This window comes from Astatotilapia calliptera, chromosome 4 (genome assembly GCF_964374335.1).
Source record: "Astatotilapia calliptera chromosome 4, fAstCal68.1, whole genome shotgun sequence".
Taxonomy (NCBI): Eukaryota; Metazoa; Chordata; class Actinopteri; order Cichliformes; family Cichlidae; genus Astatotilapia; species Astatotilapia calliptera.
Window position 1 is genome coordinate 1,242,260 of NC_137425.1, and position 13,425 is coordinate 1,255,684.

The 13,425-nt window shown below is 45.9% G+C and overlaps 1 protein-coding gene across 1 annotated transcript; it reads left to right on the forward strand.

Moving 5' to 3' along the window:
• Nucleotides 1–14: 14 nt before the first annotated feature.
• On the forward strand, nt 15–10,435 carry jmjd6 (jumonji domain containing 6, arginine demethylase and lysine hydroxylase). The gene is made up of 6 exons (XM_026163862.2): nt 15–461; nt 1,266–1,654; nt 2,755–3,041; nt 6,239–6,374; nt 6,532–6,670; nt 7,927–10,435. Exons 1-6 carry the CDS (start codon nt 333–335, stop codon nt 8,056–8,058), a joined length of 1,212 nt encoding a protein of 403 aa, XP_026019647.2. The 5' UTR covers nt 15–332; the 3' UTR covers nt 8,059–10,435.
• Nucleotides 10,436–13,425: the final 2,990 nt, after the last annotated feature.

Consider the following 13,425-nt stretch of genomic DNA (forward strand, 5'->3'; position numbering starts at 1 on the left):
TGAACTACCAGAGGGGCGGTGGCTAATTGCGTAATCAGTTGCGAAAGCATTGTGTCACACAGCTAACAGCTAGCTGCTCCTGTTAGCTGTTTATCAAACTTTATCCGCCCGGCAGGTTTTAAGAGTTCTGTCTCATCCACCATCTCACATCGGAGGACGTGTTTATCACACACCCGGCGGGTGGCTGTGTCGTTTTATCAGAGAAACCCGGAGAAGGTGTGAGAACAGCGCAGTTAGCCGGGTGAGAGCGCAGGCTGTTGGATGTGTTTGTGCGGTATCACCGGGTTAGCTTGACAGCTAGCTGAGCAAAGATAAACACGCCGGGCGGAGGAATGAACCACAAGAGCAAGAAGAGGATCAAAGAGGCGAAACGCAGCGCCAGACCCGAACTGAAGGACTCGCTAGACTGGATAAAACACGGCTACCATGAGACCTTCGACCTGTCGCACCGTACTGTGAAGGTAACTGTTGATGCTAAGCTAACAGTGGCTAACAGGGGAGTGCAGCTTGTCACGTACACAATGTGGGAGACGTCGCCGCTGCTCGCGCCGCCGGCACGTGAGATGTTTGATATGAGCTCCTGTTAATGTCCGTCTGTCTTCATCACACATATAACACCCGAGAGCCAACACGAATGTGGAGGAACAGGCGAAGTAAAAGTACTGATAGCCGGGGGTAGTATCAATAACACATACTTAAGGTGCTGGAAGTACAGCAGGTGTATCACAGAAGCAGACGGTTATATTCTCTTAATAAACTTTGTTAACATTTTATAAAAGTACTTGCGAAGAAAAATCGATCAAAGTTTCGACCAAACTTTATTCATAAAGCACTTTTACAAACTGTAATTCAGACATTTAGTGGCCACTGCAACCGAAAACGATGAAACACAAAACACAGTAAAAGACAATACACTGGTAATGACCTAAAATAACCGTGTTATAATAACGACCCCGTAATATAATGTAAAAAGATTAATACATCAAAGATAAATAGTAAAATATTCATGATACAAAATAGAATGAAGTATATTGGGCACAAATACTCTTTATTTGTTCATCCACAGAAAGTGTTTTCCCTCCATTAAATGTTAAAATTTTAACGATGTGCAGGATTTAAACATGGGAAGGTTTCACAGTTTGATCTCATGAAAAGCAGGAAAACACCAAACTGAGCTGCAGCTGTGTGACGTTCGGGAGTGGCATTACAGCTGTTATAAAAGACATATAATGGTAATATGTAACGCACTCTGTGCTGTGTTTCAGGACAGTGTGGAGCGCGTGGACACCCTCCATCTGACCACAGAGGAGTTCATCGAGCGCTTCGAGCGCCCCTACAAGCCCGTCGTCCTCCTTAACTGTCAGGAGACCTGGCCCGCACGGGAAAAATGGACGCTGGAGCGCTTAAAACGCAAATACCGCAACCAGAAGTTCAAGTGTGGTGAGGATAATGACGGTTACTCAGTGAAGATGAAGATGAAGTACTACGTGGAGTACCTGGAGTCCACCCGTGACGACAGCCCGCTCTACATCTTTGACAGCAGCTACGGTGAACACGCCAAGCGGCAGAAGCTGCTGGAGGACTACGATGTTCCCGTCTTCTTCAGGGACGACCTCTTCCAGTTTGCAGGAGAGAAGCGCAGGCCGCCCTACAGGTGAGTGGTCTTATCTGCTCCGTCTCTATCCAATCAGGAGCACTCGCTCTTCATTTGATCAGCTGATTGGTCAGATCTCTATTGGCTGTAATTTGACCTCTTGATGGATTATTTGATATTTTTGATTTGTTCGGTTTCATTTGGCTTTTGAGCCCTCAGATTTCACCAATATGTCGTCCCAGTACCCACATTAACCCTCTTGATTGCTGGAGGCAGATTAAACTCTAAAATAATCAGCGTCTTTAACTTCTATAATTGGCCGTGAAGCACCTGCAGCCGAAACCACAGCTGTTCTTTTATTACCTTCTACAGCAGAGCGCAAACTGGGCCTCTCCAGCTTATTTCCTCTTTCACTTATATTTCATGTGAAGGCTTCTCGGCTCAGCAGGACACCTTCAGTTCAGTTTGTTTGCTTTTACAAAGGTTAGGATTTTTTAATGAAATATTTTTCAGTTTGAATGAAGCAAAGCAGGAAGAACTGATGTGTGAAAGATGAAAGAGGAGGGCTTTGTAGTGCATCCTGAGGAGGACGGCATCATCCACAGTCACTTTCTGAAGCCGGGATAACTTCAGCCCTTTCCCTGACCTCATGACGTTTTCCACTGAGGCAAAGTGATTAGAAAAAGACAGAGGAGGTAGCTTCTTGCATCCAGCACGAGTCCAGGTCCGAGGGGCTCAAACCTGCATTCTGTCTCAGGTCCAGCAGGAACGACTCCTGTGGTTATAGTCTGAGAAAATGTGTCTGACCTCTGCAATGACTTTCCTGATGAGTTTATGGTTTCAGGTCTTATTAAATAAAGCTTGAGTTGAGATTGGAAATTGGAACAGGAAGCGGGGGAAAGTTTAAGGCAGGGGTGAGCGAACTCCAGGCCTCAAGGGCCGGTTTTAGATGTGTCCTTGATCCAACACAGCTGATTCAATGACCTGGTAATGAACTAATCATTTGATTCCGGTGTGTTGAACCAGGCTTTAAAACCTGCAGGACACCGGCCCCAGAGGCCTGGAGTTTAAGGAGTGTTGTAGCAGTCATGAGCTACTGCCAATCTTTAGTTTCTCTGAGCTTGTGACGTCTGATTTCATTCGCTTAATTTCCCCCACAGATGGTTTGTGATGGGCCCGGCCCGGTCCGGCACCGGCATCCACATTGACCCGCTGGGCACCAGCGCCTGGAACGCTCTGGTTCAGGGACACAAGCGATGGTGTCTGTTCCCCACCAACACGCCACGGGAGCTGATCAAAGTGACGAGAGAGGACGGCGGCAACCAGCAGGATGAGGCGGTCACCTGGTTCAGCGTGGTTTATCCCCGCACGCAGCAGCCCACCTGGCCCGCAGAGTTCAGACCGCTGGAGATCCTGCAGAGACCCGGGGAGACGGTGTTTGTGCCCGGTCAGTGAGGATGTGCTGTGATGGCTTCTGTCCGTAGGGATGCTCTTGATTCATTTTTAATTCAGTTTATCCGTCCGTCCATTCTCTTTGGCTTGTCCTTGTCAGGGTCACGGAGGGGGGCTGGAGCCTATCACATCTAACATGGGGTGAAAGGCGGGTACATCCTGGACAGGTCGCCAGTCTGTCGCAGGGCTAATTCAGATTATCAACAAAAACAAAACGCAGAAAATATACAGAAAGATCAGTCAATCCTACAAAGTGGTGTCGGTGTGTTTACATGCTGCTGTTATGCTGTTTAAACCCTCTAACTCCCAACCTGTTAGCCGCCCCTCCCTGAGCCTGGTTCTGCCGGAGGTTTCTTCCTGTTAAAGGGAGTTTTTCCTTCCCACTGTCGCCAAAGTGCTGCTCATAGGGGGTCACATGACTGTTGGGTTTACTCTGAATTATTATAGATACAGTGGGATGCAGAAGTTTGGGCAGCCTTGTTCATAGTCATTATTTTCCTGTATAAATCGTTGGTTGTTACAATAAAACATGTCAGTTAAATATATCATAGAGGAGACACACACAGTGATATTTGAGAAGTGAAATGAAGTTTATTGGATTTACAGAAAGTGTGCAAGAATTGTTTAAACAAAATCAGGCAGCTGCATAAATTTGGGCTCCACAAAAAAAATAAATGAAATCAATATTTAGTAGATCCGCCTTCTGCAGAAATGACAGCCTCTAAATGCTTCCTGTCGGTTCCACTGAGAGTCTGGATTGTGGTTGAAGGTATTTTGGACGATTCCTCTTTACACAACATCTCTCGTTCATTCAGGTTTGATGGCTTCCGAGCATGAACAGCTCTCTTTGACTCACAGCACAGATCTTCAATAATATTCAGGTCTGGGCTGAGATGAACGTTCCAGAACGTTGTACTTGTTCCTCTGCATGAAAGCTTCAGTGGATTTTGAGCAGTGTCTCGGGTCGTTGTCTTGTTGAAAGGTCCAGCCCCGGTGCAGCTTCAGCTTTGTCACTGATTCCTGGACATTGGTCTCCAGAATCTGCTGATACTGAGTGAAATCCATGTGTCCCTGCACTGGCCACACAGCCCCACAGCATGATGGAGCCACCACCATATTTTACTGGAGGCAGCAGGTGTTGTTCTTGGACTGCTGTGTTCTGTTTCCTCCGTGCATAACGCCGCTTGTTATGCCCAAATAACTCAGTTGTAGTTTCATCAGTCCACAGCAGCTTATTCCAGAATGAAGCTGGTTTGTCCAAATGTGCTTCAGCAAACCTCAAGCAGCTCTGTTTGTGCTGTGGGCGGAGCAAAGGCTTCCTCTGCATCACTCTCACATGCAGCATCTCCTTGTGTAAAGTGCACCGAATGTTAGAACGATGCACAGCGACTCCATCTGCTGCAACATGATGTTGTAGGTCTTTGGTGCAGGTCTGTGGGTCGACTCTGACTGTTCTCACCGTCACTTCTGTCTATCTGAGATGTTTCTTGGTCTGTCACTTCGAGCCTTAACTTGAACTGAGCCTGTGGTCTTCCATTGTCTTGATATGTTCCTAACTGTAGAGACAGACGGCTTGAATCTCTGAGGCAGCTTTCTGTGTCCTTCCCACCACGATGCTGAACAATCTTTGTCTTCAGGTCATTTGACAGTTGTTCTGAGACCCCCATGTTGCTAGTCTTCAGAGGAAATTAAAAGAGGGAAACTTACAATTGACCCCCTTAAATACTGTTTCTCATTATTGGATTCACCTGTGCATGTAGGTCAGGGGTCACTGAGCTTACCGAGCCAATTTGAGTTCCAATAATCAGTCCTAAAGGTTTGGAATCAATAAAATGACAACAGTGCCCAAACTTATGCACCTGCCTGATTTTGTTTAAACACTTACTGCACACTTTCTGTGAATCCAATAAGCTTCATTTCACTTCTCAAATATCACTGTGTGTCTATGATATATTTAACTGACATGTTTTTATTGTACCAACGATTTATACAGGAAAATAATGATTATGAACAAGGCTGCCCAAACTTTTGCATCCCGCTGTACGATATAAAGCACCTTGAGGTGACTGTTCTTGTGATTTGATGCTTTACAAGTAAAACTGACTCGAACACGTTCAGAGCATCTGATTGGTTTTTGTTTAGCACTTCTGACGTCTCGTCAGGGTTTTGCTTCCTCCATTAAAAAGAATTCGCTTCCATACTGGCTTCATTATTCAATCCATCTTTTAATCTGTATGCATGTGAGTCATGTTTATTCTTATTACAGTTAAATGACCTGTATATGAGTATGTGGGGGTCTTTGTTTTAATTCAGTGTTTTTGTAATGTAGCACCAAATCATAAGAACAGTCAGGTGCTTTACAGGCACAGGTGAAGGACGACAGTAATTCAGAGAAACCCTCACTTTGGTGACCGTGGGAAAGAAAACTTGTACATGGAACAGTCGCTCAAACAGACACAGCAGATCAAGGTGAATAAAATGTCGTTCATCCACAGCTGTTGTATTTTGCACAGGCACTGGTCGGGCAGCTAAGCTTCGTGTTTTGAGCACTGTCAGCCTTTCAGTTCCATCCAGGAACTCGCATGTGCTGATGACAGTGATGTCACTGACGGTCAGTGACTCTAGGCTGGTGTTCAGTGTTTACAGTGGATGAGTGGGAATGCTCGCTGACCCAGCCGTGACCCGACAGCGGCGCCGACCTTTCAGAACGCACTGACCTACATTCACGTAATGCCGACAGAGCTGATGGTGATGAGCACGGATTAAACCCTCAGCTGCTCCTTGGGCACCGCTCCAGGTTTTAGTCCTACCTAACAGACAGCACAGAGACAGGAGGGAGGTGCTGTCTGTTAGCGCCCACATCGCCCTGAAAGGTCCCCACTGACCGTTGTGTCACCTCACCAAAGTGCCAAACACACTGAATTTAATGAGACGGAGATGAGCAGAAAGGTGGAAGCTCAGCTCGAGTGTAGTGTGTTTGCCTCGCCTGCTCTACCTGATGAGCCGAACCGACACCCAGTGCATTTAACGGCTATGTCGGTAATGTCGTCGATTCTGGTTTGTAAGACAGTCGGACTTCTGTGGAAACAGGTCGATGTCCCAGTGGGGCAGCTGATATCGAGCAGAGCCACGTTCGGGTTGTTCAGATCTTTTTGCTTTTTGGTGTTGAACCATTTTTTCGTCTTTCTGTAGGCGGATGGTGGCACGTGGTCCTCAACCTGGACACGACAATCGCCGTCACTCAGAACTTTGCCAGCTCAGTTAACTTCCCCATCGTGTGGCACAAAACAGTTCGAGGACGTCCCAAACTCTCCAGGAAGTGGTACCGGTAAGGACGGGTCAGGAGGAGGACGACATCTTTAGATGTGAATTATCTCTTTGTGGTCCCAGTCTGAGTTTTAGGGTGGACTAGAATGTGAACTGTAGCTGGTGGAGTGAGGACTTCTCGCAGGCTGCGCTAACGGTGGCTGCTTTTGTTGTTTCAGGATCCTGAAGCAGGAGCGGCCCGACCTGGCGGTGCTGGCAGACAAAGTGGACCTGCAGGAGTCCACGGGCATCGCATCGGACAGCTCCAGTGACTCGTCATCGTCCTCGTCCTCCAGCTCGTCAGACTCAGACTCTGACGTATGTGCTGACACACACACACTTCCTGTGATGGAGGCAGTGGAGGTGTATATGAAGGTGTACAGAGATGTCTGTGCAGTGCTGTGCAGAAGTCTTGGACCTCAGTTCTTTACATATTTTGTTAGGAAAATGTGCACCAAGTTACTGAAACATGGAAATGCAGTAAACACAATACAGAGTGTGTAGTTCTGATGAGCTTTGAATATTTGACCGTCAGCTCGGTCTGAACTCTCATCTCTGTAAGGATCTTCGGGAATAGTTCTCCAGATTATTCCAAGCTCTTCTTCGGATGTTTCTGCCTTTTTGTCTATGAAACTGGTTCTGTCTGTTATGTGTAGACTCGGCTCTGGTTCATTCTCGAGTTCGGAGGCTTTACAAACAAACAATCGTCTGAAAATGCTCAGGTACAACGACTGGACTGAAAATGAGTGAAAAAGCGGCCAAAGACCTTCAGAGAGCAGGAGAAGAGTCTGAGGCTTTTGCACAGAATTATAGACAAACCTGTAGAGACTCCAGGCTGGGCTGCGTGTGGCCTCATCGTTTCTCACAGCTGCATCACCAGCTGGGCAGACGAGTGCTCCTTAGTTTATAATCTCATAAATTATAAAAACAATTATGAAGCTACATTTATGCTAACACGTGTTCTCCTGTTTATTGTATGTAATACTCACCACCACCAGCAGGGGGAGTGGTGGTCTTGGAAGCTGTTTAGAAGAAGGTAATGATTACTGTATGTGGAGCTGTAAGAGACAAAGCATCCAACAGTACTTTTGCTCCAGATGTTGTTCTGAAACACCTGTGAAACGATATCACTCCTCATCTTCCACGTTTATGTGAAGCGTTTAAGTTTTAGACCAAGGAGGAAAATCCAAATCACTGAGGGCGGTCGTCCTGCAGAGTGTTTTTAAATATTCGCAGCAGCAGACGTAGGTGAATGCCGAAATGAGATCCGGCACCTGGCTGCAGGATATAAAGTGTGATCGCTCAGGTACAGTCCTGGCTTATATTGATCCCAGCTGTCACATCACACCTGAGCTGGCAGCAGGGTTCTTACTGATGCAGTGACGAGGTGCGTCTGTGGGAGTGCACGCACGCCTTAAAGTTGTCCCTGACAAATACTCCATTTTTATAAAAGGTGAACGTCAGACTAACAGGAAACACACAAACTTCCTCTGGAAAACGTTAAAAACTCGTACTTGTAGTTTGTCGCCACTGTGGAACCCGTCTGAGCATGTGCACTCTGTCTCCTCCCACAGGCGGGGTCGGGCTCTGAGGGCGACGCCATGTCTCACCGAAGGAAGAAGAGACGCACCTGTGGCACGGCGGCCAACGGAGACACGAGCAGCCAGGATGACTGCGTCAGCAAGGAGAGGAGCTCGTCACGATGACCTCCGCCCGGCGGCGGTGACTCTACGGCTCCAGCTGCTTCTCGTCTCGCTGAAGGTGTGAAACCCTGAGGAGGAGGAGACCTGCCACCACTGTGCTTTTCTCTGTAGCTTCTGTAAGGATGAGGCTGTGAAGAGGCGTTTATGGAGCTGGACGGCTTTTGAGGGGCGTGTTTAACTGTAAACGAACTGCCGGCGGGCGTCACACTTTGAGCAGGATTTCACCGGCACTTCAGCTTTTCCACCATTTCTCCAACTTCAATGTCAGTTTTCTGCTTTTCAAACTCTGATAGCGTCTCCGGTTTCTCGCCGTCGACTCGCTGGTCGTCTACGTGAATCTGAGCTCTTTGGTGCTTTGGGCGGTGTACATGGGAACGCCTCCGGAGCCGCTGTCTTAAAGGGACTGTAATTGTCCCCCTGACGTTTTCACAAAGGTTCCAGTGGAATATTTTTATAACAGAACATTTGCAGTTTGAGTTTGTAGCAGAGAAAGTTTCTAAAAATCCCGATTGATCCGAACGCAGCGTGACACAAACCGATCTCGATGTCCTTTTATGAAACATGTAGTAATCAGCTGCCTCTCCAGTGAGCTCTTATCTCATGGACAGACTCCCACTCTCCACCTGCTGCAGGTGTGCGCAGGTGTGCGCAGGTGACCCACCCCCCACCCAGCTTCCCCTCAGAGGAGCCTGAGGGAAGAACAGGCACCTGCGGTCCATGATGGAGGAGGTGGAGTGCAGCTGTGGGGCGAGATCGTCTCTGGAGAAGCAGCTGAAAGAAGTCGAAAACGACCACAACAGCAAGACAGGAAGTGACAGGCCTAGCTAGTTGGTAAGGACTCAGCTTTCAAAATAAGAGCGCATCACGGTTAGCTGGTGGTCCTTTGGTGTTGGCTTTCGTGCGCTGATGCGGTCGATGAGTTTCTGATGTGATGCCTTTTAAACAGTTTCCTGATTGAAGGACGTGAGCGGCGCTTTTAAACACGTCTTAGATAAACGTATTTTGTTCTGACAGTGTTGAACCTCGTCCGTTAGCGTGGGCTCAGATCACACCGTTAATGAATGTTTTAGATAAACGTCCACAGGCTGGGATGTTCCTCACACCCTCTCGTTTCTGCCTACGTGCACGAGCTGAAACTGGGTCAGCGTTCTGTCTCAGCTGTTTCCTGTTATCTGGAGAGACGAGGGTGGCGGCGTCCACGTCTCAGGTCGGCGCTTCGTTTCTGTTCGTTTGTTTGCAAACTGTCTTAAGAACCAGATGTGACCCGAGGCCCGGTCCTCTCCTCTCCACCTGACGCTGAAGTCATGGAGGTGTCAACTTAGCGCCTTAACGTGCCAGACGGAGACTTCCTGCCTGCTGTCTGACACTTCCTGTTCGAACCAAACAGACTAATGACATTAGAGCAGGACCTCTGCAGCTCTCAGCTGATGTTTCTACTTTGTGCCAAAATCAAGAGACGAACAGCCGAGAGGTCGTGGACGGCGGTGGCGTGTGGGAGGAGCCTGTTAGTTTGTTGTTGAGTATCAGCTGAGGCTTCATTTGAATTATTCATAAACTTTCTGACCACAGCAACTAAAATCGTATCGTAACAGTGAAAACGGGCTCGCGTGCGGCTGTTTAAAGGGACGTTTCGCCCCAGTGATGCAACGTGTCCTCCAGCCTGTCCTGAGTTTGTCGCCTCAGAGCAAAGTGAGAGAGTTTTTATTTATGTATATATTTTTTTAGAGGTTTGTCTTCTTCACCATGACAACAGTGACGCTCCAAGTACCAAAAATCCATTAAAAAAACCTTTAGAAATCTCGACCCGGTCACTGTTCGGTTTAATGAGTAATCTGTAATCATGCAGTCTGATATTTGTCTGCAAGTCTGGAGCTGCTGAGGTTTTTAAACGCTCAGGAGAAGCAAAGATGTCTGCCACCCCAGCACAGCAGGTGACTGCAGGCTGGAGGGAACTTTTATTCTGAGTCTTTGTCGGGCGACCTGTCACTACACTGGACACGAAATATAAACATCACCAAACAGAAATGAAACTAAAGATGTTTTATTTCCTCATCAAATGTTTTTTCTAAACAATCAGAGAAACGTCTCATTAAAGCCCAGATCTGTTTAATCTCCTGTCATCAAACACAATAAACCAGAGTCAGATCGCCGGCTGCACCTGTGCGTTCGCTTCCTGCCGACCTGTCGCGTTAAAGTGCCTGACAGTGCTGTGACTGACTGTAGGGGGCGCTGTTTTACCTGTTCTCAAAGGCACGCTGCTGCTCTGTGACGCCGTCACACGGTGCCTTTAAGTGAAGGTGTGCGTTCTGTGTCGATGACGAGAAGCTCAGATGTGTGATTGAGTTCATTGTTCCTCAATAAAAGTTTTCTATGATTGAAACATCGTCTCATTTTTTCTGTTCCTGTAAAAACTGATTTCAGCTGAAAAATCACTGAAATAAAGTTCATTTACTTTTCTAAGGAGCTCCTTAGACTACGATGACCTGCATGACTGAAAACCTTCACATTCATTTACTTTTCACGCTGCGCTCCACGCTCTGTGACCGGCTACAGAACAGTGTCAGGATCGCAACAGGACTTCAGCCAGCATTACCACAAACACTTCCACAGGGTTGCGTCCTCAGCCCCACCCTCTACACCCTGTGCATCATACTGAAGTTTGCAGATGACACTGCAGTGATCGGTCGCATCACTGGTGGGGACGAGGCGGCTTATAGGAGAGAGGTGGCCGGTCTGTCATGGTGTGAGGACAACCTCACCCTCAACACTGATAAAACAAAGGAGATGATAGTGGACATGAGGAAGAAGAGGTATGATATTGGTATGATCCGAGCTCAGACACTAAGCGACTGAGCGAGGGGGCGGGGCAGCTGCTGCCTGTGAGTGCGCTGTTGGGAAAACGGAGCCAGGCAGACAGAGGAGAACTGAAGTTCGACCAGGTACCAAAGCAAATCATTCGTACCGTACAAATAATGTAAATGTGACGGTGAATCACGAAAGATTGATATCAAACTGATCACTTGACCAATATTACGTTACTTGCTCTTCAAGTGAATCAACAAATGGCAAAATGAAAAGCCGAACAAATGCTATTTTTTTTAGAGAGTCTTAGCTTACGTGTGTTTATTTCATATTCTCAGTTCTTACCCTCCCCGACTAAATCGGTTTCAGTTATGTACTGAAATATAAGAATGGACATTAGAGGCTTCTTTCAAAGAAAAAACTCAGGTAAATGTTATTTTATATATTATGCTTTGTATGTTGTTCAGTATATTTCTATGCAAAACAAGAGGGATTTCAGTACACAGCAGGATATTCACATTTGTAACCAGATATTTACTCTTTATGGAGAAAACATTTTTACTGTACAACATCAATTTAGAGTAAACTTTTATTTTAGATAAATATTGAAATATCTTTTGAATTAGTTAAATGTCAGAATAAAGAGAGACAGAGCTGTCTATTTTTATCACTTTCATCAAATTTAGGAGTACATGTACACTAAGTTTATTGTTAATTAATAAGAAACTCCAGACGATTCCATTCTGAGCTGAAGAAGCTTCTGATAGGTTAGTAGAGTCCATGTGAGTAAACTGGTGGCACAGCTGTGGATGCATATAAGGCAAAACACAGAGCCTGTTTCTGTGACATGGGAACATCAAGAGATGTCAACCAAACACCAGGAACAGAACTGTGGAGCTCCATAAGTGTGGCTCAGTTTGAATACAATTTGGTGCCATTTACAATTAAGAGATACAGATAGTTTCTCTCTTTACTCTTAAAGTTAACAAATATGTTTTTATATTAATCTAAAAAATAAACATTTAGTCTGATTTGATGTTACAATTAAAAAAGTGTTTTTATCTGAAGAGTTTGTAAATATCTGTATATTTGATGATTGTCAGCACAAAGAGGGAGAGAGAGGAACAGAGATGAACAAGAGCAGGTGAGACACACATGTTAGTCAAATGGTTGTTTACCAAAAGTATCAGCGTATCACAGGTCCTCATGTATCTCGTACCTAGTGTTTATTTTTAGGTTTGTTATTTTTCAAATTCTATATTTATTAAGTTCTGCAGCTTGTTTGCACAACGAGGATAAATAATTATATAAACTTTTCTCAATCTAAATATTGGACTTTGGTAGAATTAAAAAATAAGTGTAGTGCAGGTCTATGATGATTTTTAGTGCTACTATCATCTAGTTCTGATTCTGGTTCTGTCTTGGTTAAGTCCTCAGTAGTCCTGATTTTGAACTGTTGTAGTCCTGTTTTATTTCCGGATCAGTTCTGGGTCTGGTTGAATTGGGGTTTAGTCCTCGTGTCTTGATACAGCCAGACTTTGTTCTTTCTTGCTGCTTAATTAAAAAACTAGTTTAAGGTGTCCTGCACATGTGATATATATTTTTCCCTATATGAAGTCATTCTTTTTTGAACAAAACTCAAAACAGAGCCAATTAATCTTTCAGTCATTTCAACCCCCCCCCCCAAAAAAAAAATTAAAAATCCCACATGCATACTACCCTTTAGGGCTAAGCCCCGGGTGTTTCAAATGTCTGGCTCCGCCTCTGGTTTAGGAGTGTGAAAGCTACTCCTCCTTCCCCACAGCCATCAGACTCTTGAACCTACCTCAACTGCAATTTGCACTCTAAGCTCCTTTGTACATGCCTTTACATTGACAACTGCATACCTCACTTGTCTTCATTTACATGTCTTTTACTATTTTTATCCTTATTTTATCCTAATAACTTGTCTTATTTTTATCCTCAGTTTGTTCCTTCAACCCTACCAAACTTGTGTGTGTGGACAGCAAAGGAAGAATTTCATCGCACAGAGAAATTTCTTCTGTACATGTCACACAGTGGAAATTTGTATTTATCTTGTATATTGTTTTTGTTCTGATTTTGGTGTTTGTTTGTGGGTGTCGTTTTGTTTGCATGGTTTTTAGTGTTTTATGTGACATGGTTTTTGTCCACTGTTGACTGGCTGCACATGGGACAAATTAGCTGATAGGGACCACCTGCTGAGGCAGGGGTGTGTCCAGAGGTGGCCTATCAGCTGTGTAAAGACCTTTTAAAAACAGGCTAGCTGGGCACTGAAGAGAGAGGCCCCAGACTGGAAGGTTAATGCAAGATGGCCAGTGTGATGCGGCGACCAAGTCCTGACCTCATGGAACGGCAACAGTAAGAGACGACGCGTGTGATTGGTAGCAGGGCAGAGGTTCTGGCCCCTATTTGTTATGTTACAGGACACCGACGCAAGGGGAGCTGTGGCGGTGGTCGCATGATGGATTCGGGTGCAGAACGCAAGCCGGGCTGGGAAGTGATGGGCCCGCGGAAGGACAAGAAGATGGGTGGCTCTTTCTTGTCTGC

Bases quoted from the DNA above. Each gene is read 5' to 3' on its own strand.
- jmjd6 (XM_026163862.2), top strand. From the start codon at position 333: ATGAACCACAAGAGCAAGAAGAGGATCAAAGAGGCGAAACGCAGCGCC. The intron at 1,655-2,754 runs GTGAGTGGTCTT...TTTCCCCCACAG, and splicing joins AAGCGCAGGCCGCCCTACAG to ATGGTTTGTGATGGGCCCGG. The intron at 6,375-6,531 runs GTAAGGACGGGT...TTGTTGTTTCAG, and splicing joins CTCTCCAGGAAGTGGTACCG to GATCCTGAAGCAGGAGCGGC.